The 27970-nt window shown below is 43.5% G+C and overlaps 3 protein-coding genes across 5 annotated transcripts in view; 1 reads left to right on the top strand and 2 right to left on the bottom strand.

Annotated features, from left to right (window-relative positions):
• The window catches only part of LOC310834574 (venom factor-like), a 69519-nt gene extending 58875 nt beyond the window's left edge, over positions 1-10644 (bottom strand). Inside the window, exons 1-4 of one of the 2 annotated variants that reach the window (XM_083718260.1) lie at positions 8003-9001; positions 4767-4873; positions 2812-3082; positions 320-792 (exon numbers count right to left, since the gene is read on the bottom strand). The gene's annotated coding sequence lies outside the window, so the exon portion shown is untranslated. Of the gene's footprint in view, positions 1-319; positions 793-2811; positions 3083-4766; positions 4874-8002; positions 9002-10367 lie in introns of those variants that run through there. The other variant, XM_083718261.1, reaches the window with a different exon arrangement.
• The window catches only part of IL27RA (interleukin 27 receptor subunit alpha), an 818781-nt gene that overhangs the window by 714234 nt on the left and 76577 nt on the right, over positions 1-27970 (top strand). The gene's annotated exons all lie outside the window — the stretch shown is intronic.
• Positions 12825-27970, bottom strand: part of LOC310834575 (A.superbus venom factor 1-like) — a 56929-nt gene continuing 41783 nt past the window's right edge. Inside the window, exons 28-40 of the mRNA XM_083718262.1 lie at positions 27758-27908; positions 26727-26890; positions 23879-24037; positions 22674-22824; positions 22170-22224; positions 20518-20605; positions 19387-19476; positions 19175-19280; positions 17079-17168; positions 16537-16623; positions 15726-15809; positions 13653-13788; positions 12825-13120 (exon numbers count right to left, since the gene is read on the bottom strand). Coding sequence (XP_083574388.1) covers positions 12979-13120; positions 13653-13788; positions 15726-15809; positions 16537-16623; positions 17079-17168; positions 19175-19280; positions 19387-19476; positions 20518-20605; positions 22170-22224; positions 22674-22824; positions 23879-24037; positions 26727-26890; positions 27758-27908 — 1503 coding nt within the window. The 3' untranslated portion in view covers positions 12825-12978. The remainder of the gene's footprint in view (positions 13121-13652; positions 13789-15725; positions 15810-16536; positions 16624-17078; positions 17169-19174; positions 19281-19386; positions 19477-20517; positions 20606-22169; positions 22225-22673; positions 22825-23878; positions 24038-26726; positions 26891-27757; positions 27909-27970) is intronic.

Raw genomic sequence — 27970 nt, 5'->3', positions numbered from 1 at the left:
CCTGAATTCAGTTCTTTCATATAAAAGACTTCATTAAAAATCTAGTAAACTCTATGCACCATCTTTATATTCAAGGCCACAATACGGTACATCTAGAGATTGTATGTAATGGGAAGGAGATTATGCGTTGAAATATTTTAGTTGATATTTTAGAATGTAAAATGCTATTTTATTTATTGATTGGTTTTACCTTGTGGGCTTATAGCTGAATAAAGTATTATCTATCTATCTATCTATCTATCTATCTATCTATCTATCTATCATCTATCTATCTATCTATCTATCTATCTATCTATCATCATCATCTATCTATATCTACCTGGGAGAGACTGCGGGTGGGCCTTGGGCTCACCCATTGCCTCCCCTCTCCTCCCCCACTTATCTCACTACTGGGAAGGTGAAAAGTTAAAGTGTGCGGAAGGGACAACAGGTCTACCAGTTTATACAAACATCCTCATCCTCATCCTCATCGTTGTACCCCGTCCATCAGACTGGATTGCTCCAGCCTCTCTGGCTGCATACCCTCCAACATTTCTCCGATGAAAATAGAGACATCCTATTCCATAATGATAATTTTACTATTTATACCCCACACATCTTTCTGGGTTGCCCAGCCACTCTGGCCGTCTTCCAACATATATAAAAACATAAGAAAACATTTTTTAAAAACCTAAAAAAAAAAACCTTCCCTATACAGGATTGCCTTCTGATGGCTTGGGGATTGGATAACTCCATACCCTCTAACATTTCTCCAATGAAAATAAGGACATCTTAAGGAAAAGCGGGACATTCCTTTTTTTTATAGAATATTTATTAAGATTTTCAATAATAATACAATGAAAAATAAAAAGAAAAAATAACAAAAATACAAAAATAAAAATAATTAAAAACACACAGAATTTCCATTACTTATTTTCCTTTAACTTATTTCCCAGACCTCCTCATACCTCCCTTTTTTGTATTCCAATTCAGATTGTTAGTTCAGCAAATCCTTACCATTAAATTTTACTTATTTCTAAACCTTTTTTCATATTCCCTTAAGCATTACAGCTGGAAACCACTTAATTTCTATCCAACATCATTCTAACATTCATTAATTTTACAATATTTCTGTAAATAGTCTTTAAATTTCTTCCAATCTTCTTCCGCCGACTCTTCTCCCTGGTCTCGGATTCTGCCAGTCATTTCTGCCAGTCCCATATAGCCCATCACCTTCATCTGCCATTCTTCCAGAGTGGGTAGGTCTTGTGTCTTCCAGTACTTTGCAATAAGTATTGCTGCTGTTGTGGCATACATAAAGAAAGTTCTGTCCTTCTTTGGCACCAATTGGCCGACCATGCCCAGGAGAAAGGCCTCTGGTTTCTTCAGGAAGGTATATTTAAATACCTTTTTCATTTCATTGTAGATCATTTCCCAGAAAGCCTTAATCCTTGGGCACGTCCACCAAAGGTGAAAGAATGTACCTTCATTTTCTTTGCATTTCCAACATTTATTATCGGGCAAATGATAAATTTTTGCAAGCTTGACTGGTGTCATGTACCACCTGTATATCATTTTCATAATATTCTCTCTTAGGGCATTACATGCCGTAAACTTCATACCTGTGGTCCATAACTGTTCCCAGTCAGCAAACATGATGTTATGTCCAACATCTTGTGCCCATTTAATCATAGCAGATTTCACCGTTTCATCCTGAGTGTTCCATTTCAACAGCAAGTTATACATCTTTGACAAAATCTTAGTTTTAGGTTCTAACAGTTCTGTTTCTAATTTTGATTTTTCCACCTGGAAGCCAATTTTCTTGTCCAAATTATATGCCTCCATTATCTGATAATAATGAAGCCAATCTCGCACTTTGTTTTTTAATTTCTCAAAACTCTGCAATTTCAGTCTATCTCCTTCTTGTTCCAAAATTTCCCAATATTTCGGCCATTTGGCCTCCATATTGAGCTTTTTCTGAGCTTTTGCTTCCATTGGTGACAACCACCTTGGGGTTTTATTTTCCAATAGATCCTTATATCTTATCCAGACATTGAACAGTGCTTTCCTGACAATATGGTTTTTAAATGCTTTATGTGCTTTAACCTTGTTGTACCACAAATATGCATGCCACCCAAAAACATTGTTAAAACCTTCTAAATCCAAAATGTCTGTGTTCTCAAGAAGCAGCCAGTCTTTCAACCAGCAGAATGCTGCTGATTCATAGTAAAGTTTAAAGTCTGGCAGGGCAAATCCACCCCTTTCCTTTAAATCAGTTAATATCTTGAATTTTATTCTGGGCTTCTTGCCCTGCCAGACAAATCTAGAAATATCTTTCTGCCACTTCTTGAAATAGTCCATCTTGTCCACAATTTGCAATGTTTGAAACAAAAACAACATTCTAGGCAATACATTCATCTTTATAGCTGCAATTCGACCCAACAACGAAAGCTTCAAATTTGACCAAATTTCTAAATCTTTTTTCACTTCCGTCCAACATTTTTCATAGTTATCTTTAAATAAGTTCCCATTTTTAGCTGTCATATTAATCCCCAGGTATTTCACTTTCTTAACCACGGTCAAACCTGTCTCATTCTGAAACCTCTCTCTTTCAATTGATGTTAAATTTTTCTCTAAAACCTTAGTTTTTAACTTGTTCAGTTTAAATCCTGCCACTTGACCAAATTCTTGAATTAGTTCTAAAACCCTTTTAGTACTAGATTCTGGCTCCTGTAACGTCAATACTAAGTCATCTGCAAAGGCTCTCAACTTGTACTGTTTGGCTCCGACCTGTATACCTTTAACACACCGGTCCCTTCTGAAAAGCGGGACATTCCAGGATCAAATCAGAAACAGGGATGGCTTCTCTAAATCAGGGTCTGTGGGTGGCTTTCAACAAATATAAAAGCATAATGAAACATCAAGCACTTAAAACTTCCCTACACAGGACTGCTTTCAGATGTCTTCTGAAAGTCATATAGTTGTTTATCTCCTTGACATCTGACAGGTCGGTGTCCCACAGGGTGGGTGCCACTACCCAGAAGGCCCTCTGTCTGGTGACTTCACTTCTCACTGTGAGGGAACCGCCAGGAGGCCCTCGGAGCTAGAATACATTAAACCATACAAAAATATGATTAAAGATTATGCCATTTCAGTAACTTACCTACAGATATCAACATATAATAACATGGTAAGCAACTTCTGTTTCCCTAAAGTCAGTCCTATATGACACAGAACAATCTTTCCCAGGCAATATGAACAAAACGTTTGCTTAAAGGAGAGTTGTCACTAATCCCAGCAACAAGGGACTCAAGATATCAGGTCCTCAGATGTTCATGTGGAGGGCATGCCAACAAAAAGTGTACCAGGTCCTCTACCTTGAGGACAATGTCTAGTCACCGCATTGAAAATTTTTGAGAGATCAGTTACACACAGCTGTGGAGATGGCAATCTCTTTACTAGGGTTTACTCGTACATGGCCAGGGAATATTCTGGTTTTAATTTTTTTTAAAAAAAAATAATGGTGAGCATGGAAACTCTAGGGAGTTGGAGGTACATTATGTAAAGTTATTAAATAAATAACCTGGAAGAGATTGCACAAATGTCCTGCAAGTCCAAAGCGAGTCCAAATTGGCCCTAAATGCAATCTCATATGGAAAATCATGTCTGCAAAGAGCCATGGCTAGGGAACAATTTGGGTGGGGGGAGCTCCAAAAATCCCAGGTACATCCATTTCCTTAAAAGTGCAAATGGGAACTGCATAATCACAATTTGTGAATGGTCAGGTGTGTTTTTCAAACACATTTTGGCCCTTCTGCTGAAGTTTGCCAGTGGAAGACTTGCAGCTAGCTCTTTGCAAGTTACAAAGACCAGCATCTTCTGGCATGCTCTAACTGCTTCTTCATGCCTTTTCTTAAGAATGTTTGGAGGCCAAAGGAATAAATGGAATGGGTTATGATGACTCTTTGCAGATAAAAGTTCCGAGATAAAAAAGATGTCAAACAAACAGCAATTTACAAATTATCCATGCAAATCAATCAAGAGTTAATCAGGAAATTCTAGTCATCAGCTGGATTCCAGTAACAGGTTTATTTTCTTGGCAACGGTATTTGGACAGAAACGGAGCTTGGACAATCTCCAAAGACATTCTTTCGCAACATGTCTGCGTGTTTACTTCAGCCAAACATTCAGTACAGCTTGCTCAAAAGCAAGTGTCCTAACACGGGGAGTGAGAAGTGATCTATGACTCTAGGTCTGCAGGTGAGAGGCAGGAGGCCCCAAGGACATTTCAAGAGGTCTCTAACTCCTCAAAGGAGGTGCAGCATTCATTGAATTCAGATCCAGCTCCATCACTTTATTGCATTGTGGTTTTTTAATTGGTGGAGACAGCAATGTAAAAATACCTTTATCAAGATCCGTCATTTTTCACAGAGGAGGATGAGTGTTTTCACGTTGCATAAATGCTGGACTCCTACTCCAGATGAGCCAAAAACATTTAAAGGGAAATATGTATGCAATGTGAATCCCCATCAATTTTGTTATAATGAACCGACACAGAAGGGTGTGACAAAATTATATTTTAGTGTGCTTTTACACAGGGCTTTTTTTCGCCCCAGCCGGAACTCTCTGGAAACTCAGTCTCAGCACCTCTTTTTCTAGAAAAATAGCACTGCTTTTACATGTGCCAGTGTCATTAGAGTTTTAAATTCCTTCCGTATAAGTACTTCTCTTGAGGAGCTGTAGTTGAAGACATCTTACAGAGCTAACGAAGGGTTTATCCACCTTACCTTTTGCACTGTATTTCTAAGCACAGGTCCAAGTGTTTGGGGCTCTATGCACGGGACAAGCAGAAGTGTGGATGAGACCCGAGTAAAAGAGATTCTGTGGCAAAAGTCTGGAAGATACAGAACCTTAAGAGCACAAAAAGTATTTGTATATGGCTATATCATTAAAAAAACAAAACAAAGCAGATTGCAGCAATAAAGCCACACAATAAAACTATAAAAAGTTAAAAACAGACATCTTTGATTGTTTTATTACATTGCATTTATGTAAAATCCACATAAAGGTAAAGGGACCCCTGATCATTAGGTCCAGTAATGACCAACTCTGGGGTTGCGGTGCTCATCTCACTTTATTGGCCGAGGGAGCCGGCGTACCGCTTCCAGGTCATGTGGCCAGCAGGACTAAGCCGCTTCTGGCGAACCAGAGCAGCGCACGGAAACGCCGTTTACCTTCCCGCTGGAGCGGTACCTATTTATCTACTTGCACTTTGGTGTGCTTTCGAACTGCTAGGTTGGAAGAGCAGGGACCGAGCAACAGGAGCTCACCCCATTGTGGTGATTCGAACCGCCAACCTTCTGATCGGCAAGTCCTAGGCTCTGTAGTTTAACCCAGAGCACCACCCACGTCCCTTAAAATCCACATACATTTGTATAATCAAGGCAGGTTATTGACTGATCATAGAACCACTAAATTGCAGAGTTGGAAGGGACCCTTTGGGTCATCTAGTCCAACCTCCTGCAATGCAGGAATCTGCAGCTGTCCCACATAGGGATCAAACCTGCAACCAGGGCATTATCAGCAGGACTCTCTAACCAGCCGAGCAATCCAGGTTGTGTGATTGTTACATGCTATTCGCCTTTGCACCAGTTCTTGGCTGCGAGTTCCACTGGAGGCCCTGACTTAAAAAAACAACAGCACCTCAATTGAACATGTATAAAAGCATGTAACATAAAAGCATACAACATAAAATGTTGTAACAGGTTACACCATAGCACTCATGGTTGGATTCACCTGTTAGCAGAGGCCCACACAATGATTTCTGATAGCCCAGGGGGTTTTCCCCATCCCCATTCCTCCCCTGGCACCCTCCAACAGGCTGGGGGAAGGCAGGTTTGGGAGAAGAGAACAGTTGTTCTGTCTGGGAAGCTGAAATGTTTGCACTGATGGAACAATTGCCATAAGGCTACACTGAATTCCCTGCAAAGACACTGTTTGTTGAAATGAGGTGGCCCTGGAGTTGTTTATGCAGCTTGCACAATATTGCAGTGGGTATCCTAGCTTCAAGATTCCCGGAACCGGGTCATGGACTGGGAGCATTAACCCGTCCTTTGTTAGCCTTCCCACTATGGGACAGGGAAAGAGATATTTCTAAAGGAGATGCAGATCAGAGTGTCATAGCAAATAATGCGCTGACATTGTGATAAAGTCACGAGCAAGTAATAAATTAATAATAATAAATTTTATTTATATCCCGCCCTCCCCAGCCGAAGCCGGGCTCAGGGCGGCTAACAACACTAAAACAGTACAACATTATAAAACATTATAAAAATGAATTAAAATCAAAATTAATGGCAACCATAAACTAAAGTCTTGTAAAGATTGCCAAAGGAGGGAGTCAGGCTGCGCCCTGACCAAAGGCCAGGTGGAACAGCTCTGTCTTGCAGGCCCTGCGGAAAGATGTCAAGTCCTGCAGGGCCCTTGTCTCTTGTGACAGAGCGTTCCACCAGGTTGGAGCCGCAGCCGAAAAAGCCCTGGCTCTAGTTGAGGCCAGCCTAACCTCTCTGTGGCTTGGGACCTTCAAGGTGTTTTTATTTGAAGACCGTAAGTTCCTCTGTGGGGCATGGCAGGAGAGGCGGTCCCGTAGGTACGAGGGCCCTAGGCCGTATAGGGCTTTGAAGGTTAAAACCAGCACCTTAAACCTGATCCTGTACTCCACCGGGAGCCAGTGCAGCTGGTATAGCACCGGATGAATGTGATCTCTAAGCGAAGACCCCGTAAGGAGTCTCGCTGCGGCATTCTGCACCCGCTGGAGTTTCTGGGTCAGTCTCAAGGGCAGCCCCACGTAGAGCGAGTTACAATAATCCAGTCTGGAGGTGACCGTCGCGTGGATCACAGTGGCTAGGTCAGGGCGAGAGAGGTAAGTGACCTTTGATTGCTAAAAGGGGATGGCTGTGCTTTTGATTAGAGCTGGAGAAAGGAGAGGGGACATCAGAGAACAGCTTATTGCATTTTGCAAAAATAAATAAATAAATAGCAGCCTTTTAGAAAAAGAGTAGCAGTCCAGGTCAGCACCCTTCATGTGGCTGGTGTTGGCATATCTATATTTACGGGACAGCCTCCCCTGGTCTGCCCCGCAGAGGACCTTAAGGTCCATGAATAACCATAGTTTAGAGGTCCTGGGCCCTATGGAAATCAGATCCTCTACCAGGGCCAGGGCCTTTTCAGTGATGGCTCCGACCTGGTGGAATGCTCTGTCCCATGAGACCAGGGCCCTTCAGGATTTACCCTCCTTCCATCGGGCCTGTAAGACAGAGCTATTCCGCCTGGCCTTTAATTTGAATCCAGCCTGATCTTTTATTTCCCTCCCCTTCCCTCCCCCTCCCCTTTTATGAAGATTACCTGCTCTGGGATCCCACAGCTAATTCTCCCCTGGCCTCCTCGCTGGCCCAAGTAGGACTAATTCAGCCAGCTAGCCCTGGTGACTATCTAATGCTTATTAGATGGATTTCCCCCAAATTGATTTCTGAACTTTGAATTTTATTGTTATTCATCTTTTTATACTGTATTTCATGCTGCTTCTACAATTACGTGTTTTAAATTTTTGTTAGCCGCCCTAAGCCTGGTTTTCTGAACCAGGAAGGGTGGGGTATGAATAAATAAAAAATTATTATTATTATTAATTTATTATATCTGCATGTTTATGAATTGCGTGTAGACCAGGGGTCAGCAACCTTTTTCAGCACAGGACCGGTTCACTGTCCCCCAGACCTTGTGGGGGGCCGGACTATATTTTTGGGAGGGAAATGAACGAATTCCTATGCCCCACAAATAACCCAGAGATGCATTTTAAATAAAAAACCACATTCTACTCATGTAAAAACACGCTGATTCCCGGGCCATCTGCAGTCCGGATTTAGATGGCAATTGGGCAGGATCCGGCCCCCAGGCCTTAGTTTGCCTACCCATGGTGTATTTGCTTCAGGTTAGTTTATTCATACATGAATTTCTCTACATTTACCACCATGCCTAGCTATCACTTCACATGCCCTCTGCATCTCCTCTGGTCATTTGCAAAGTAGGTCCCTCATTTGCATATGGAGTTGGTCACTTTTCCTTCTCTTTTAAGAAAAATGCTTTTCCTTATCCCTCAATCACAGGGAAGGGAAATGCCAGCTTCTGAAATTTCAGAGAACAAGGCCTAGAGAGTGTTTCCAGAGAAAAGCTAAACAAACAGTTCTAATCAACAGCAGGGGATGGGTGGGAACGGTGAGCCCTTTCAGATAACAGGGAAATCCCCTCATAAGTTACCAAACTGGGGAAAAACACAACATTTCCTTCTCACATAAATACTCATGCTCTGAAACCTTTTGGACTTGAGCCTTCGTTGACAGCAGCGTCCATTCTTGCAAACCCCGTGACACAGATTAGTCACTATGAAAAGACACTGTACTCAGTTGTGCAGTTAAGCATTTTCAAACTCTGGGTGTAAGAGTCTTATTGTGGGGGGTGGTTTGGCTCTCTTGAGGTGATAATGCATTCCTTCCTTTTATTTGCACTTTTCTACCACAGCAACAAAAAAGATCTCAGCCCAAAGTAGCTTCCGACAAAGGAAACAGGAATGCATTTCGAAACCAAACAGTGCAAAATCCATTTCAGAAAAACAGCGAAACACAGCAGCAAATATAATAACATAAAAAACACATTTCAGTTTTATAAATATAGCAGTGTTATAAACAACATCCGATAGCAAAAATAACAAGGGAGCTCTACAGTTTCACCTCGTTCCTAGAAAAATCCCTTGCAATCCCACTCCTGCGCCATTTTATAAGCCTTCTCAGGGTGGGGTGAAGGGGGGTGTTGTACCAGAAAACATCCCGCCCCCATGATGTTGCTCTCTTCTGGAGTTATATTACAGACATATACTTAAAAAGGCTTTGTAAACTTTCTGAAGGATCAGCCTGGGCCTGTGTATTACTTTACAAAAGGACCCTCTGATCCAAAGTCTTGTCAGTAGACTAACCCATTCATGTGAGTAGGGCCTTGCCCTGTCAGAACAACCTGGATGCAGTTTATGGCATTAATATACACACAGTCCATGTGTTGCCTTTGTTAAGAACTTAACAGGGAAGAGGAGGAAAAAACTGGCTGCCCATGTCATTGCTTTTGGCTCCATCGGAAGGTCGGCAGTTCGAATCCCCGCGACGGGGTGAGCTCCTGTTGCTCGGTCCCTGCTCCTGCCAACCTAGCATTTTGAAAGCACGTCAAAGTGCTAGTAGATAAATAGGTACTGCTCTGGCGGGAAAGTAAATGGCGTTTCCGTGATCTGCTCTGGTTCGCCAGAAGCGACTTAGTCATGCTGGCCACATGACCCGGAAGCTGTACGCCGCCTCCCTTGGCCAATAAAGCGAGATGAGCACCGCAACCCCAGAGTCGGCCACAACTGGACCTAATGGTCAGGGGTTCCTTTACCTTTACCTTTTATAGCAGTCCAACCCTGTTGACATCATTGCTCTCTATCACCCCCCGCCCCACAATCTTTCCCACAGGCATTTTATGACATGATTGACACCTCTGAATCAGTTTTCTTCTTCTTCCTTTTCCTGGTATGCCCAGCCAAGTTCCTTGCATAGCTCAAAGTCTCTAAGCTGAGGCCGCCACCACCTTTTATTTCAATTTATATGGCCTCAAATGATTAGGTTCTCTTGGCGGTTTAGAAACATCAAATGTATACAATCACATCTAAAACTCTACACAACAAAATGGCAAAACCAGTTATAAAAATCAAAGTAGCAAGAACCATCTAAAATCAGTGTAAGTACTCAGATAGCTCTGTGGGTAGAGCATGAGGCTCTTAATTTCAGAGTTGCGGGTTCGAGCATTTCAGGGGTTGGGCTAGATGACCCTCAAGGTCCCTTCCAACTCTACAATTCTGTGGTTCCAAGGTACAACAATTGAAAACCAACGTAAAAGTAGCAAAGGGAAAACTGGTTCTGTTTAGACATAACACTACAAACCATAGCATACCCTCCAACGTTTCTCCGATGAAAATAGAGACATTCCCTTTCCATAATGATAATTTTGATATTTATATCCCACATCTTACTGAGTTGCCCCAGCCACTGTGGGCAGCTTCCAACATATATAAAAACATTTAAAAAACAACAACCCTTCCCTATACAGGATTGCCTTCAGACAGCTCAGGGTTCAGATAACTTCATACCCTCCAATGTTTCTCCAATGAAAGTAGGGACATCCTAAGGAAAAGTGGGACATTCTGGGATCAAATCAGAAACCAGTACGGCTTCTCTAAATCAGGGACGTCCCAGGGAAAATAAGGACACTTGGAGGGTCTGCCATAGTGAATCTTTGGCCTGCATACTCACTTTTCCTCTAGTACAACCATAAGGAGGATACTGGAAATCTTTGCTTCCACTTTGAATTGACAAAACAGTTGCTGATATGTCACACGCACAAACAAACTGTGGTTAGCCTTATCTGTGATTTAGAAAAACAAACCAACTTTTGCTTATGATTCTTGCTGGTTTCCCTAAACCTTACGTAACAAAAATCACATTTCTCGGTTTGGGCAAAACTGGTATCTGTGGTTAGCTGAAAACAGAAGATGAAACTCCAGTCTTCTGCATGCAGCAGAAGAAACCCAGAAGCCCACAAGTCCCAGCTTTACATGACATACAAGCCAGGTCAGTGTAACTCTAACTGCAACATGCCGTATATTGTCAAACATTGACTCCACTTGTAAGTCACGGTGCCCATTAGTACATACCAGATGCAAATCAGATACTGTCAAAATATATAATTTTCAAATAGTCTATAAATATCAGAGTCACCAGCTTCTGTAGAGCATTAACACCTGCAGTTGGATTTTGCAGATTTTGGGGAGCAATCTGGTTGCAGCTCAAATTTGGGTGAAGAGAATATTACAATCCTAGAACTGTAGAGTGGCGAGGTCATCAGTCCAACCCCTGCAATGCAGGGGTCTCAACAAAAACATCCAAGACAGATGGCCAAAAGTCTGCATTTTTTAGCAACGCAGTTGTTGAACCTTTCCCTTCCAAATTATTTGGACCATGTGCACAAACTACTTGCTTAGCTTAGAGCCATAAGTTCAAATTCTTATCTCACCACTGGTCCTGGGCCATTTAATTGAGCAAGCTCCCATGTTTTCCTTAAGAAAACATTCCTAATAAAGAGGCACCTTCTTCCACACCTTGACTGCTGCCTGCTCCCAGCCTAAAGGTTGTTCAGGGTTGCTAAATAATTTTTAATTTAAATGTTGCATTTATAAACTGCAATTTCTTATAAAATAATAGTGGAAGAAGCTCCGAAGCAGGGGACTTGAAGAGAGCAATATTGGCCTGAATATAAGCCTCACTTTTTTTCCAAATTCTGACCGTGAAAATTTAAAGTGCGGCTTAAATTCATGACCTTACAAAAATTGGCTTTTATGATATTACTATAGGATTTTCTTTTACATTTGCCATTTACAGGTGTGAGTGCCTGTGGAATTTTAAGGGAGGTGCTTATATTAGGGTATTGTCTTTTTTTCCTCTCCCCCCTCCCTGAATTTTAAAGGTGTGGCTTATTTGCAGGTGCAGCTTATATTCAGGCGAATACGGTAGTTGTTTCTGGGGAAGAAGCAGACATTGAGGAATACGGGGAAGGATAGGAAGAGAGTCTTATTGAAGGGTATACAATTATTTAGATTTGATCTTGAATGCACACTTACACAGTCTAATGTGTCCTTCCCAAACTGTTGTATCAAATCTTTTAACACATGTTAGATCCCAGAATAAAGTCTCTCTCTATTCAAACCTAGCAGTTCGAAAGCACCCCCGGGTGCAAGTAGATAAATAGGGACCGCTTACTGGCGGGAAGGTAAACGGCGTTTCCGTGTGCTGCGCTGGCTAGCCAGATGCAGCTTTGTCACGCTGGCCTCGTGACCCGGAAAGTGTCTCTGGGCGCACAACCCTAGAGTCTGTCAAGACTGGCCCGTACGGGCAGGGGTACCTTTACCTTTACCTATTAAAAAAACAGTGGTAAGAAACTCTGGATTCACCTGCATTTTCTCTCCTTCACAAAACCTTGGTTTCCTTTTATTCTACCAGAATCGGGCAGAATAAAATAGCTTCCTTGCTTGTAGACACATCTCCTGTTCTTTTCCCCCTGCCATCTGTGAGAAAGCAAAACAAAATGTTCCAACTACTACCTTGCTCCACCGCTGCTTACCGGCTCCATTCGATTCTCTCTCTTTCTCCTGCATTTCCTTGTAAGTGCACCATCTGTTCTAGCTCAGTTTTAAGTTTATCCCTGAAAGCAAATGGGCACTTTCCTACGTGTCTACACATTTGTGGCCAGGGGGGAGAAGGAGGATATTGTTGATTATGTATTACATTGCATCCTGTATACTTCCCCCTTTTGAAAGAGATTTTGAAAGGCTTTTGAAAGAGATTCTTCAGTGAGTTTCCTTTAAACAACAGGGTATCAATTTATAGAGATAAATATGTTGCCTGTAAGGTTTCTATGTTTGCTGCAGCTGCCCAAGAGATCAGGAAAAAAAGTTATTGAACTAAACAGGTCCAATGTAGGAATCACCTATATTACAATGCATCTGTCAACTTCATTGATTAATTTTTTTTAGCAACCATCAGAAATTTGCAATTACATTTGACTATCTACCTCTGCCTCCCCTGTTTTCCTGTGTCAAGTTATTAGACCTGTGTTCCCATTCATGCACACTGATGGTGTGCTTTAAATGAATAAAAACTGAAAGAGCATTAGAAACATAAGGTGATTGGCAAAGAATTAACATGACACAACAGTAAGAAATCAATTCTTTATTTGGTACATGTACACTCCCCCCCCCCCCTTTAAGGAGAAATTGAGCAAAAAACCTAAGGTGAACTTCAGGAGGGAAGGTGTCCGTCAAACACTGACTCAAACCCATCTCATGGGCTCCAGTTGACATCTCCATCGTTAAGTGTTACAACCGAAAGTCATCAGTGTGATAGAAAATTGAGTTAAGTCATTGCACAGGTCATGGAATTCTTCGTCCTGGCATTCATCTTCATTTGGCCATTTCTCAATCCAGGTATCCTTGCTAATCATGTAGTTGAAACTGGAAAGGGGGAGAAGGGAAGATTTGAATCGGTACTCCACAGGAAAACTGGCTGACCTGAATGGAGTGGATGAATCCAGACATCAGCTATCAGCTGATGCAGATTGGTGACAGGAGCAAGCCAGCAGTTAAAGCTGGAGTTAACTCTTTACATGCAAGAACACAACCTGCACAGACTTGGTGGGGTGTCCGGTCTAATGGGCGCAGCAGCTCATCCCTAGTAGGTCTTGCCCCATGGATCAGTTGTCGAGACTGTCTCAGTGTCAATTTCACATCTATGCTGCCTATAATAAGCTGACAGGAGGTTCTGAAAGCTTTCTAAGGGATTCGGTGGCAGTGGGAAAGGGTCACAATGATGAACTGTGAGTTATAGTGGCATGAAGTTCCACCAGAAAGTTAAAAATCAAAGAAGCGCAAATGCTTATAAACATGTTTATAATAAGTGGGACTGAAGGAATTGTTTCCCGATAGGCACTCCATGGACCTAATGGTGGAGGAAGCAGAGGATACGTTAAATAAATGAAATACATACTCAGTTTTGGTTTGCCACAGGTCACTGTTGAGGCTCCAGATTAGATAGTCCTTGTTCACCACCAGATCCAGAGATTCATTGCATCTCTTGTGGCTGATAAACCTGCGGGGCTTGGCTTCTGGGTTTGCATCACTCCCTAGGAATCAGACAAAACAGGCACACGTCTGTGCTTAAATGCTCTGTGTGTGTAAGGCTTTCTTTTTGCCTCTGAGCTTTCCCTGCAAAAACATGCTCTCTGGTGCTCAAATGGATTCAACATCAATTTGGGTTTTCCAAGGATTGCTGTTTCGTCCAATTGAGCTATAAAGAGTGAGTTTTCAAGGGGAAAGATCCAGAGGGCGTGGGAAGTGTTCCAACACAGAGCTTTAAAGCATGGGCTGTGTCTGGAAAAAGTGGAGGAAAGATAAGTGTGGACACACCCCTATTGTGATCTGAACCAAGATCCTATCTGAATGTTAAGTTTGGCTTATAAATATACATATATAAGGTCTTGTGGTAGTGTTACATTTTAATGTCAAAATGATTTGTAGTAAATATACATATATAAGGTCTTGTGGTAGTGTTACATTTTAATGTCAAATTGATTTGTAGTAATGTATGGGGGAGGTTTCTAAGTGGTGATGTCCCAACTTTGGACCTCCTTCATCCCAAGATACAACTGGTACCGATGCTGTTCAGCATTGGGTATCAAGTAAAGACTGAGTTACTACTCATCAGAAAAAGGTTTGTTATTCAATTTCAATTCAATTCAAAATCCTTTATTAGGCATAACACACCACACATTAACTAACAAGCATCATATACAGACTGTATAAAATACGGGCTCAGCAAACACAGTTTATCCCAGTCTTATTCTTAACTCCAAGAAATAAATCGATGAACATAGATAATATAATACAACATAGCAACATCACCTACCATTAAAAACCACTAAGTCTCTTTACCATGGCCCATTCTTTCTTCATGGACAGCACTTAAAAATTCAGCCGCTATTAAAGTAATTTGGTTATCGATGTCCGTCAGCAGGTCCTGAACAGTTGGTTGTGTGAAAATCTGTCTATTAAATTTTAGGGCCTCAAATCCTCTGGCACAACTGCCAAAATCACAGGAAAAGAATATATGTTCCAGAGTACTGTATCGGGTTCCTGCTTTCTGCATTTGCAGAGACACTCTGATTCTGGGATAGCTAAGTATCTTCCTCTCACTACCACCAAGGGAAACATGTTAAATCTGGCCAACATAAACAGCCTACACGATTCATGTTTCTTCAGATTTGTCATGTATCCCTTTTGGAAATCTCTACACAAAGGGAGATTTAAGTGGATAGGAGAGCAGGTGCTGTGCTTTGCAACCTCAAGCATGGCGAGAACACTTTTTTCTGTGAGAGTCTTCCTGATAATTTCCCATGTATCTTTGGGATCAGAGATTTCAAAGTCAGTTAGAGTGAGCCCTATCGAATCCAGTTTTCTCCTACAAATCAATGATAGATTGTAGATTGCACTATCACTTAAAAGATCGTAAAGTAGAGAATTAGGGGATAGGGCTCTATAATGAAGGAAGATCCAGTATTTCAAGGTCCTCAGCCATGCTCTTACTGACAAAGGCAATATTCCCAGCTCACAACATATTGTTTCATATTTTACAGAGTTTGCAAGTCCTAACAATGACCTCAGAAGGGATGCGGGTTTGTTATTCATAATCAGGGTGGATTGCATTTAATTCAAATCAATATAAATCACTAGTCAGTAAGGCTTGATTTAAATCTTTTTTTTTTTTACCAAAAAGACATTGTTGCTGGTATAATCTTAATATTTACAACCAGATGAAGGTTTCATTTTTGGAATAATAAATTATCAGAGTAGTTTTTACTGTTATATTAAAAAAAATTCTGATTTGGTTATAGTGCAAGGACTGCTGCCTTTCAGGGGAGTTTCTGAGGAACCTTGGGGTCCCATAACAACACAGACTGGATATCACTGGCCGAAAGCGAGTGTTTAAATCAAGAAATATTTTTATAAACAGTCCCTGCTTTTGTATCCAAGGCATGTTTTTCTTCAGGAGGGAAATTCTTACCTGCTTTAATAATTTCCAGAACTTCCATGAAGTAGTTGTTATAATCATTTTCTTCTTCTATATGACTCAGCTTGGTTTTGTACACTTCAAAACAAAGACAGAGAAAAGTCATTAATTGATGGTTGCATGTTTTCCACATAAAAGGATTAACAAGTCATTCAGCTTGTATTGTGTTTTTCATGAAGGTCCATGCCATGGGTAGGCAAACTAAGGCCCGGGCGCTGGATCCGGCCCAATCGCCTTCTCAATCCGGCCCACAGACGGTCCGGGAATCAGCGTGTTCTTACATGAGTAGAATGTGTCCTTTTATTTAAAATGCATCTCTGTGTTATTTGTGGGGCATAGGAATTCGTTCATTTCCCCCCCCCCCCATATAGTCCGGGGGCCCCACAAGGTCTGAGGGACAGTGGACCGGCCCCCTGCTGAAAAACTTTGCTGACCCCTGGTCTAAGCTCCCATCAGTGGTACCTCATCAACAGGGCTGCTAACATTTCTGGAGAGACAGAAAATCTGTTTGCATTTTGGCGCCTGTATATACAGAGCCTCCTGATTGGTTCAGGTCTGATTCTAGAATACATAAGTTCTTTTGTGATAGATTGGAGACTCTACATACACCAACAAACTGTAATACGGTGTCCACAGTGCCTGTTTTCTGTGTTGTAGCAACTCACTATGTGGAGGGAAGCAGCCCAACCATGAGAAAATGCAAGGCAGCCACCCCCCCAAGGGTTGCTAAGGTGCTGGTGGTCATTAACATGAAAACACATCCACTCCTGAATTTACAGGGCTCGGCAATCTAAACTTCAGTTACCATAATCCACTCCTGGCTTGCAGGCTGCTTCCATTCGTGCATCAACATCAACAGGGTTATCTGCATCGTTCTGCAAGAAGCAGTTGTCTTCGGGAGAAGAGGAGAGAGACAAATAATTACAATAAAAATATCCCTTTCATTAAAAGTAGTCAGATCTCAAAAGCCTGCTGGAAGAAAAAGTTATTCACCTGCTGGCAAAAAGACATGAAGGAGAGAGCCTGTCTGGCTTCTCCAGGGAGGGAGTTCCAAAGTCCGGAAGCAGCCACCAAGAAGGCCCTTCATCAAACTACTGAAGCATCACCAAGTCCAAACCCATCATTCGTGATATTGCCAAACCTTGTAAAGACCTGATTCTTTTAATAGCAACCCCATCCCTCACTATGCCACCTTAGATAATAGATACACCCTAGATTAATTCCTATAATTCAGAAACCACAAATGTCGACAGGACCTTTGTTTCCATGCTGACCAACCTTCCCCGCATCCCCAGAGCTGTGTTTGGGTGACTGGAAGCAGCATCTCTGCTTCGCGCCCTGCCTTACCTTCTGCACACCGGCAAACTTCACCATGGCATATCTTATCAAGGAGGCCACTCCCTTTGGAGGGATGGTAGAACTTGGTGCATTGCTCATCTGAAAGGAGGAATGAAAAGAGGTCCTTACTTCTACACTGACACGCCTATGTGGCTCACCGATTTAATTCCCTAGTGGGGGGGTTGATTCCATAAGATAAGCCTTAGGAAATGCACAGAGCAGGAGTGGGTGACCCGTTTCTACCAAAAGGAATACTAGTGGCACATCACCCTGACTTAATATAATAATAATAATAATAATAATAATAATAATAATAATAATAATAATTTATTTATACTCCGCCCTCCCCAGCCAGAGCCGGGCTCAGGGCAGCTAACACCAATAAAATTACAATAAACCATAATGGGGAGGACGGGACAAAAACAACAACAACCCAATTTATTAAAATACAGGTTGAAATACAATTTAAAATGCAGCCTCGTTTTAATAGTAGCCCATAAATCAAAACCGTAAGGGGAGGGAAAAATAAGGATCAGACTGATTCCAAACCAAAGGCCAGGTGGAACAGCTCTGTCTTGAAGGCCCTGCGGAAAGATGTCAAGTCCTTGTTGGGATTTGCAGGATGATGAGTAAGTCTGCAGGCTTCAACAGGCTGATGCAATACTCTGTGAAGTGCTGGGTCAGAGTGACTCAGCAGGAATGTGATTGGCTAACACCTGTTTTAAAAAGGAAAGCCTGCTCAACAGTAATTGTGGTGGTTGTGCTGTGGTGTGGTGGTGCTGTGGTGGAGAGTATTCGTTTGCCTTAAGGAGCAGATACTCTGTATGGACTGTTTTTGTAAATACCTGTATATAGCTCACATTAAAAAGACTGCACTGGAAAAACCTGGGACTCTGAGCGTTTCACTAAAAAGCGGCGCGAGGAATTCGCAACAGTCCCGCAGGGCCCTAGTCTCTTGTGACAGAGCGTTCCACCAAGTCGGGGCCGGTACTGAAAAGGCCCTGGCCCTAGTTGAGACCAATCTAACCACCTTGCGGCTTGGGACCTCCAAAGTGTTGTTATTTGTGGACCTTAAGGTCCTCCGCGGGGCATACCAGGAGAGGCGGTCCCGTAGGGAAATCCATCAAGAGGGCTACTTTTCTACTGTCCAGTGTACAACCAGCTACATAAAATATGTTATCCCCCTTTTTTAACAGGAAGACACTCCAATGAAAATTTCTGTTACTATATATCTTATATGGCTGTGTGTGTGTGTGTGTGTGTGTGTGTGTGTTAGTTATATGGATATTTCAAGATGTTCTGTATCTGTAATGCCTAATAAAGGTTTGGAGAAAAAGAAAAGGAAAGAAAGAAAGAAAGAAAGAAAGAAAGAAAGAAAGAAAGAAAGAAGTATTCTGCCTTTCTTATGTGCACCGTGGGTGGGTTAGTGGTAGAGAAGAGGAAACTAGGAGCCAGGCCACCCTGGTTTTGTTCACTGCCCTTGGAAGGAAATTATATCTGGCTGCTTAGAGCAGGAATGTTGCTGAGCTGAGTGCTACTTGTGGGCCTCTGCTCTCTTGTCATTTGCCTTTTGTTCTCAGAATCCTTACTCCTATTTGGCTGGGTTCTACTATGCCGAGACCACTGGAAGAGCTGCATGTCATGTTCAGGGAATCCAGCTTGTGTTTTATGTCCTTCAGTTCAACAAAGCCGAGAGTAGTTTCAGACTAAGTTTAAGGTCACTATCCTTCATGTAAAGTGTACATTTTGCACTAAAAAACTAGTAAAGGACCCCTGGACCCTTAAGTCCAGTCAAAGGAGACTATGGGGTTGCGGCGCTCATCTCGCTTTCAGGCCGAGGGAGCCAGTGTTTGTCCACAGACAGCTTTCTGGGTCATGTGGCCAGCACAACTAAACCGCTTCTGGCACAATGGAAAACAGAGCACACGGAAACACAGTTTAGCTTCCTGCTACGGCGCTGCCTGTTTATCTACTTGCACTTTGGCGTGCTTTCGAACTGCTAGGTTGGCAGGAGCTGGGACAGAGCAACGGGAGCTCACCCCACCCGGATTCAAACCGCCGACCTTCTGATCGGCAAGCCCATTTTACAGTACGGTAGCCATTACCTAGATTATAATAGCTGTACACCTTGACAGATCCTGGCTGAATGAGACCTACTTCAAAATATTTGTACGCTTTAAATTGCCAACATTCCTCCTCCGTGTGAGAAACCTAGGATGGGAAAACAAAAGAGAAAACAAGTCTTTGGGTGGCAGCCTTTAAATGGTTACTCTCAGCTATGCCAGTTAATCCTAGAACCTTTCCTGCAAGTATTTACCTTGTCCAGATAGATGATGAGGTTCCCTCTTTCAGACACGGCGTCGTTGATGTCAAACTTGGAGATGTATCTGTCGACTCCCTCAGAGAGCTGAACACAGAATGAGAACAATTGAATCATTGGCACCAAGGGTTGGAGTTAACCCAAGCATGCAACCCCTCAGGGGTAGAGCATTTCATCTAGAGGAAATTTGGAGGTGCCAGGCTTCAGATAGGCATCTGAAGGATTTCAGAGAGCCAGTGTGGTATAGTGGTTAAGAGCGGTAGACCCGTAATCTGGTGAACCAGGTTCGCATCTCCGCTCCTCCACATGCAGTTGCTGGGTGACCTTGGGCCAGTCACACTTCTCTGAAGTCTCTCAGCCCCACTCACCTCACAGAGTGTTTGTTGTGGGGGAGGAAGGGAAAGGAGAATGTTAGTCGCTTTGAGACTCCTTTGGGAAGTGATAAAGCGGGATATCAAATCCAAACTGCTCTTCTTCTTTCAAAAGAGGCAGAATGAATTTTCACACAGCTAGAGAAATTTGTTGGGGGAATTCCACAGAACTCTCAGTCATGCTTGCCAGGGCAGGGGCAATATCGAAGTTCCTGTATCTGTGATTGATAAGGTTCCCAACATCCCTCAGGGAGCTTTTGCCCATCCTTGAGCCGTTTCCCCTTGATCTCTTGCAGCCCATGGCTGCTAAATTTAACTGTGCCCCTTTAAATGAAGGAACTGCTCTCAGCAAAGGTAAGACTTGCTAGGAACAGAGGCTCCTATTTGAGCCTCAGTCTCAGGATAACTCCTGCTAAAGTAACCTCTGAGCTCTGCTCTAGTAAGGATCCAGACTGAACTGTACAAGGACACTAATACAAATCATAAAGTATAGCAGATAATAAAAAGATGCCAATTTTGGCCAGGGTCACATTTGCGCAGACCCCTGTCTTCAAGGAACTGATAGGAAACAGGCATCTCTGATGCATCTAGCATAGTAAGCTGCTGTTTCATAGCAGGAGAACTGGTGCCGCACAGATGAGAAATCCTATTCCATTCTCTCTGGATATCTGTTTAAAGTTTTTCACTGACTGTAGTGAATTTTCCGGTGCAATATCCTCAAAGAACAACTTGAGCAGTTGGTTTCAGCATCACTTACCCTCTTGAGATCTTCTGTGTCAGGTGCAAAACCAGTAAGCATGGAGACATCAATGATTGACATTGTGGCATCAACTTTACCAAGGTATCTAGAATCAGTGACAGAGGAAAAAAGACACCAAAATGAATTTCATAGTTTAAAAATAGGTTTGGCTTCAGTTCTATCAGCTTCCCATATTAATGTTATTGCAATAAGCCAATTCTCAGGGTTTTAGGTTTCAACACTGAGAACCGGAGAGGATGAAGGGAAATACAATGTGATCAACTTGGTTAATGCACAACACCTTGAAAGGATTTAGAATGACAGCTTCCCACAACCTCAGCGTCCTAACAGTTTAAAACTGAATACAGGCAGCAGAAGTGAAAATATACCATCACTATGAACTTAACCCCTGTCCAGAAGTCTGGGCAAAGAGGTGTGCCTTTACCTCCTGTCTAAATGAAAATACAATGGTACCTCAGTTTTCAAACGTAATCCATTCCAGAAGGCCGTTTGAGTTCTGAAACGTTCAAAAACCGAAAACTCAACACGGAAGCTTCAATACGGAAAAATAAATATGGAAAACTCAGTACAGAAGCCGCATGACATGTTTGACTTCCGAGGCGTGTTCAAAAACCAAAGCGTTCACTTCTGGGTTTACGCCATTCGAAAACCTAAATGTTTGTCAACGTAGACGTTCAAAAACCAAGGTACCACTGTATTGTAAAAGCAAGGTGTGCCTCACAAGGAAGGCTTTTCCAGTGCTGCAGGGCCACTGCAGGGAGTCTACTGAAGTATAAGATTTTAAGTCACAGTAGGTTATTCATCAACTTTTTGAAATAGGGCAACCTTACATTACACAGCTGCATAAAAACAAGCCTCACTCCTCGTCCCTCAGTCATTACACATCTGGCAAGTCCACCTTTTTAAAAAAAGAAGAAGAAAGGGCACACATATAACTGAAAGAACACCTCTTCCCACACCAGTGTGTGTGTTTGTTTAGATCTCCAAAGGAAGTCCACTTGGAGGTAGATTTTTGGAGTGAGGTTTGCAGTGCAAGTGGCCAAGAGGGAGACTTTAAGAGTCAAAATATCCCCAACTCCTGAAGCATTCAGACAAAGGTGAGTAAGCTATTTTTCATGCTAAGCCACCTTTGATGTTTCTCCTGGTTGTTCCTCTGAATCAGGGGTCAGCAAACTTTTTCAGGAGAGGGCCGGTCCACTGTCCTTCAGACCTTGTGGGGGGCCGGACCCACCACCTCCCGAAAGCGCCCCCCTCCCAAAAGGCCGCCCCGCCTATGCCACTCACACCGCAGCCGATGCTGTCTCGTCTTCGACAGTGTTGGCGTCCTCTGTCTTGGAGCTTCCTGCAGCCAATCAGAAACCATGCCAGCATCGCTGCCTGCCCAGAGGCATCCGCGGCTTTTGATTGGCTGCAGGAGCTTCAGAAGCCATGCTGTGTCGCGGAAGTCAGCCTCCGCGCAGTGAGGCCTCTACGCTGTGCCTGTTTAGCGCGGGGACTGACCGAGCGGGCGGCAGGGTCCGCAAGGTTTGCGGGCCGGATTAACGAGCCCGGTGGGCCGTATCCGGCCCGCGGGCCTTAGTTTGACGACCTCTGCTCTGAATGTTCAGTGATGACAACGTATGTCTCTATTGAAAGCCCCCAGTTCTCACCTGGTGCAGATTTTGATCCTGACTGCACCCTTGGCTCCCTTTGCCTGCCTGCTACCTTGAAAATGGGGGAAAGAGAAAAGAATTAGTCACTTTGTAAAATTCCAGTGTCAATCTTATGTGTTTTGAAGAAGAGCTAACTGGCTGGCTTGTCCATTTATGAAAAAGGGATTCGTCCATACCTGCCATTGCTGGCCCCTTCCTGAAGGATGCCATGTCCATGTTTAAACCAGGTGTGGGGACGTGTGGCATTCCAGATGTTGTTGGACCACAACCCTTCACCCCTGAGTCCTGGCAATGCTGCCTGGGACTGACGAGACATGGAGTCCAACAACTTGCCTCATCTAAATTCCCAACCCGCATAATTGATCAGAAGACATGGTGTATGCAAACCATTTGAATGGCAATGCCCTGAAACTTGGGGGGGGGGGAGGGCTGGCCTCAAATATTTTACAGGGGGGGAAATACCTTTGCTCTAGCAAACTTAAGCCCACTATTCATACTTACTCAGCTGGACATTTTCAACAGAAACTTGCAGAGAAAAACTTTTGCACTGCTCTGCACTCTCCTGTAGCTTTGCATTATACACTGTCACAATGGTCATAATTGCTTTTCCTTTACCAGATGCTTTCACAATGAAATCTTTATTGAGCTTGGTCTGAAAAAACAAAAAGAGTCAGTGTGCCTTTGGTTTGATTCTCTCTTGACACATTCAATTTTATTGATTGCTTTTACTGTTTTATTAAGTTGTAGTAGAGGTGAGATATAACACTATGACGCAAGCAAACAGATGGCACATTTTTTTTGTGATTATAAAGTCCTCATAAAAAATTATTCACCATTCACCAGTGGCTAAACACTGCAAGGCAGCATACCAAAGCATTATTTTGTCAGTTTGCATTTCTTAGTACAGAAAGTATTGATCTGATGTGTAGAAGTCTTTCCTATTCGAATTAATTCTAGAGGGTTCTGGAAGCTTCTGTGTGTGGAAGAAACAAGCAGAAGGTTCATGATGTTTGGGATATTCCTTCAGAAAAGCTCAGTACACCTGGTTTAAACTGGTTCTGTTATCTCAAGGTCATGCTGACTATAATAAGAGACTAGAAGGAGCCTGGGTTTCACTTTCTCTTTCTATCTCTCCTTTCCTTCTGGTGTGGTGTTTAGTACATAGTGTTAAGGTTTAGTCTTATTATAAGTTATTGTAAGTTTAAGTTAAGTCTGCTGCAACTGGATTCCTTACGGACAGAGCCAGTCCTGAATGTATTGGGATTTGTGACCATTATGCTCATTTGCCTTCAGTAGAAGTAAAGATCTGCTGGATGAAATACGATTGCCTCTGGTCTATTTTTTGGGAATCCTGCGATGTGTTTAAGTTTTTACTCTGCTAACTATACATTGGAATCTGTTCTGGATCAACAGTGAGTAGAATTCCAGGACATATTTAGCGATGGTTGTCCATTTATTTAAGCTGGCATTAAGTCAGATATGGTGTTGAGGGCACTTCAACATGACATTGTAGAAAGTAGTTTCGGCCTACCCTGGCATTTTATATTGTTGTGTTTGTGTTTCATTGACATTTTTTGTTTGGCCGCACTCCTCCTCTCAGCTCTTGCAACAAGCCAAGTTCAAAATCTAGCTACAGAGTAATAAATATTGATTTCCAGAGGGGGAAATAACAAGTAAAATATCATTCGTTCAAAGGAAAGCTGTACCTCTGCTGATCGTACTAAGAGTGCGCTGTCGTAGTCAATAGGGAAAGTAATCATCTCTCGACGTCCTGGCAGTTTAATAGAAACTGCCAGCTGTATCTCCTTATGGGTAGGGATGTCGATCTCATACTGGGCAAGAGCTTGGAATACCATGACGGTTGCCTGAAACGGGAGGAAGAAGATGGAGTTCAATGAGTTCAGCTTGCAGTCAGCGCCAGCCCGACCATGAGCTGGGATGAGACAGCCACCTCAGGCAGTGGAACCCCAAGAGGTGGTGCCCCATGGGCACCTCACCTGCCCTGCCATCTCCACTGGCAGCAGAGAAGCAGTGGCAGCGTTGGCAGCTTCGGGTGAGATGTTGCCAAGATTTTGCAAGACCTCTGCCATTGCCCCTGCGACCAAGATAAGGGAGGCTTCAGCAGCAGGGCAGTTGTGGTGGGTCAGCACCTGCTTGCAGTGGCTATCTAGACAGGGACCTTAGCATAAAGGAAATGAAAGTTCACCAGCAGAGGTCACCTGGAAACTGGAGCACACTCAGAGCAGCTCTGTGTTTAGGCAGCAGGTGCGTTTAATGCATGCGCACCGATGTGATGCTGCTGCTTCTTGCAGTAAGCATGTGAAACATGAATGCCATCAAGACATGTATCTGATACTTTAAATATCCACATATTTAAATCCTGTGGGTGAGAGTAGATTAGATACAGTGGTGCCCCGCAAGACGAATGCCTCGCAAAACGAAAAATGCACAAGACGAAGGGGTTTTCGGTTTTTGCGTCGCTTCACAAGATGAATTTCCCTATGGGTTTGCTTCGCAAGACGAAAACGTCTTGTGAGTTTGTTCGCTTTTTTCCTAAAGCCGCTTGAAGAGGCGCAGTTGCGACGGACCGTGCTTCGCAAGACGAAAAGACTCGCGGAATGAATTAATTTCGTCTTGCGAGGCACCACTGTATATGACACAGGAGGTCTGTGAACAGAATCTCCTACAAAGTTATTAATATCCGTTATGAGAGGCCCTGATTCAGTTTGGAGCCATTCCTTAACTGCACCACCTTTCAGATAAAAATCACCCCCTGTAAGCTATTATTTGCCCTGCTGATCAAAACATGTGGGTAGCTCTACGATAAAGGGGATAAGGAAGAAGCATCATCTTATCCCTGCCCCTCCTCTGCTGTAAAGCATCGTCTCCTAAGTAGTGGGGTAGCAGAGCTGGGCAGGGGTTCACCTCTGGCAACCAATGCACTCCTTTGGTTTCAGATAGTACAGGGGCAGACAAGTCTAAAAAGCCTGAGACAAAAAAATTTCATGGCCCTCTAGCGGCTATGGTGGCTCCTTTACCAGAAGTAATCAATTTAGCGTTAACTCTGGAAATGCATACTCAATTCTGAGCAAACTAAGCCTCCTAGATCAAAATCTACATTAGGGTAATGTCAGAGGACTGCCATCGGAACAGGGGAGGGAGGCAGGGGGACCTTTGGGATATAGAGAGCCTCCAAAGCTCCTGAGAAGCAGTTCCTCCTCCAGTGGTGGGAAAAGCCACACCTCCAGTGGAGAAGAGAGGGAAGGGGCCAGCCAAGTGAGGAGAGGGCTCGAGGATGCTGCTGAGAGCCCCAGCACCTCACCTCGCCAGGCTGGCCAGGAGGGACGCACATCCCTTCCGTCACCCAGCTTACACAGAGGCGTGAAACACAAGGAGGGGAGGAGGAGGTTTCGGGTGCCGAAGTTCTTATGTTGGGGGAGAAGCCGGAAGGGGCCACTCCCGGATTCTGCAAGTGACTAAGACAGACATGAACTTGGTAGATCTGCACTGTAAGTAGTTTGCACAATAAAACCTGTAAAAGACAGGTCGGAGTCCTGCCTGGTTACGCACAAGCAACCACCAACAACATCTGACAGGTAAGTAAAAAGACCGACTCGGGGGTTGCAGCGCTCATCTCACTTTATTGGCCGAGGGAGCCGGCTTACAGCTTACGGGTCATGTGGCCAGCATGACTAAGCTGCTTCTGGCAAACCAGAGCGGCGCACAGAAACGCCATTTACCTTCCCGCCGGAGTGGTACCTATTTATCTACTTGCACTTTGACGTGCTTTCGAACTGCCAGGTTGGCAGGAAGCAACAAAAACAAACATGGAAAGTAGCTGCAGTTGAACATGTAATTTGCCCATCAGCCACACCTAGTTTTTCCTGAAGTGATTAAGCAGTGTCTGAACTGTAGCACCATCTGAGTCTACTGATTGGGGTGGGTACGGGGGTACATGGCTATATGTGGAGCCCTCCCCTCCCCACATTTAAGATATTAACATGCCAAACTTAAAGGCTATGGTGGAAGCTGAACACATTAGTTTTCAAAGTGTAGGGAATTGTTTTGTAGGGAGGTCACCCCACCAGCAATCTAAAGTGGTGTATGTTGTGTATTGAGTCAAAGGATTTTATATCTGTATTATTATTGTCTGTATTTGCATTAGGGTAAAGTAACTGCCTTTTGGTTCCAGAGGGTACAGCTACTATTGGTTCATTTAAGCTGCTGTATTTGGATCCTCTGTCTTATTGGTTGCCTCCAAAAGGCAGGACTGTGATTGCCTGATATTGTTCCCTCCAAAATGTATCCTTTCTAGCTGGTTCCCTGTCCCTATAAATGTAGCTCTCCCCTCCTCAAGTTTCAGTCTTGTTGCGTTAATAAAGAAGTGTTACTAGAGAACTGTCTCCAGCATATTATGTCAAGAGAGCTGAAATCACAAACCCCACGTCACAACAGTGTAGCCCAGATGCAGGCTGATCACTTCACTCAAAAATAGGTGCCAATGCAGGCTACAGTTCAGTTTTTAAGCAGAAGCGGAGTAAAGCAAGCAATCACCTGGGTTTGTCCATATGTCCCGCCATAATACTTCTGCTGTGTCAGCCATTTGACTATGGGACCAACAGCATCAAACTTCCTCATTTTCAGCAAGGCCAGCAGAGCATAGGAGGTGCCTTCGATGTTGTAGGTGTGAGCCTTATATTCCTCCCAGCGATTCTTACCTAAATACCAGCAATGAAACAGATCCTTGTTAAACAGATCCTGATGGGCGGATGAGCTCAATGTCCTAAGGGCCCACCCAGTTCCCACCAGTTTCCATTAAGAGATTATCAATGCACTACATAATACATTATAAATTAAAAACTGCCTGTCACTTGCCTGCAAGCCTCCTCCCTCCCCCAGCCATTGGGCCAAGCTGCTGTGATGCAGCATTTGTTTATGAACAAATTTACAACAGCTATGGAAGCGCAGAATATTGAAAACCAGTGCAGGAAACAAAATATCTGTTTTTCATAGAATGGTAGAATTGGAAGGGATCCCAAGTGTCATCTAGACCACCCCCAAGGAAGAAGCCAGCAACCATTAAAAGACAGCCCTGAGGCTCATCCACACAGGCACAACCACCCACAACCACACAGCATTTCAGCCATTCCTTTTCAGGCTTCACACACTGATTCCATAAACTTAGAGTCTGGGACTCAAACATTGCTTCTGCTCCTCGTCGGCTCATGCATCCCCTTCCAACAAGTAAAGCAAATGCAAAAAATCCCTTTCCCCTCCACGGTTGTATTTGGCTTCATTTGCCACCCACAACCACCACGGGGCCCTTTCCTTCTCTTGCTGCTCTGCAGACACAACCTTTCCATTTCTCCCCAACAGCAGAAGGAACAAGGCAGCCAGGAGGGGGAGGGAAGGGTGCATGGAGTCAGGATATACTCCCTTGGTACTCTGGAAAGCATTCCCAGTTCCCGCAGGGCAGCCGCTTACAGACTGCTTTTGGCCTGGCTGCTACCACTGTCCTCCTTCCTAGAAGCCTTCAAAACCTGACCATGTTTTTACTTGCATTGAGTGTGCTGCCGCAAACATACCTCTTGATGCTTCCATGAGTACCTTGTCATCATTAAGCCTTCCTGCCAGAGCTAAAGCATAAGCCGTGAGGGCCACGGTGTAAGGTCTTTGCAACTTCCCATATTGTCTTAATAAATACTCAGAAGCTTTGGTGATGCTGCTGTCTAGAATCTGGGTAAAAAGGACAAAATATACACTGTAGGAGTGTTTGGGAGAACAACTGCAGACATTAT

This window comes from Podarcis gaigeae (assembly GCF_964106915.1).
Source record: "Podarcis gaigeae genome assembly, chromosome: 17".
NCBI classification, from domain to species: Eukaryota; Metazoa; Chordata; class Lepidosauria; order Squamata; family Lacertidae; genus Podarcis; species Podarcis gaigeae.
Note: the sequence above shows the minus strand (reverse complement) of the source record. Positions and strands in the feature narration are given on the sequence as shown.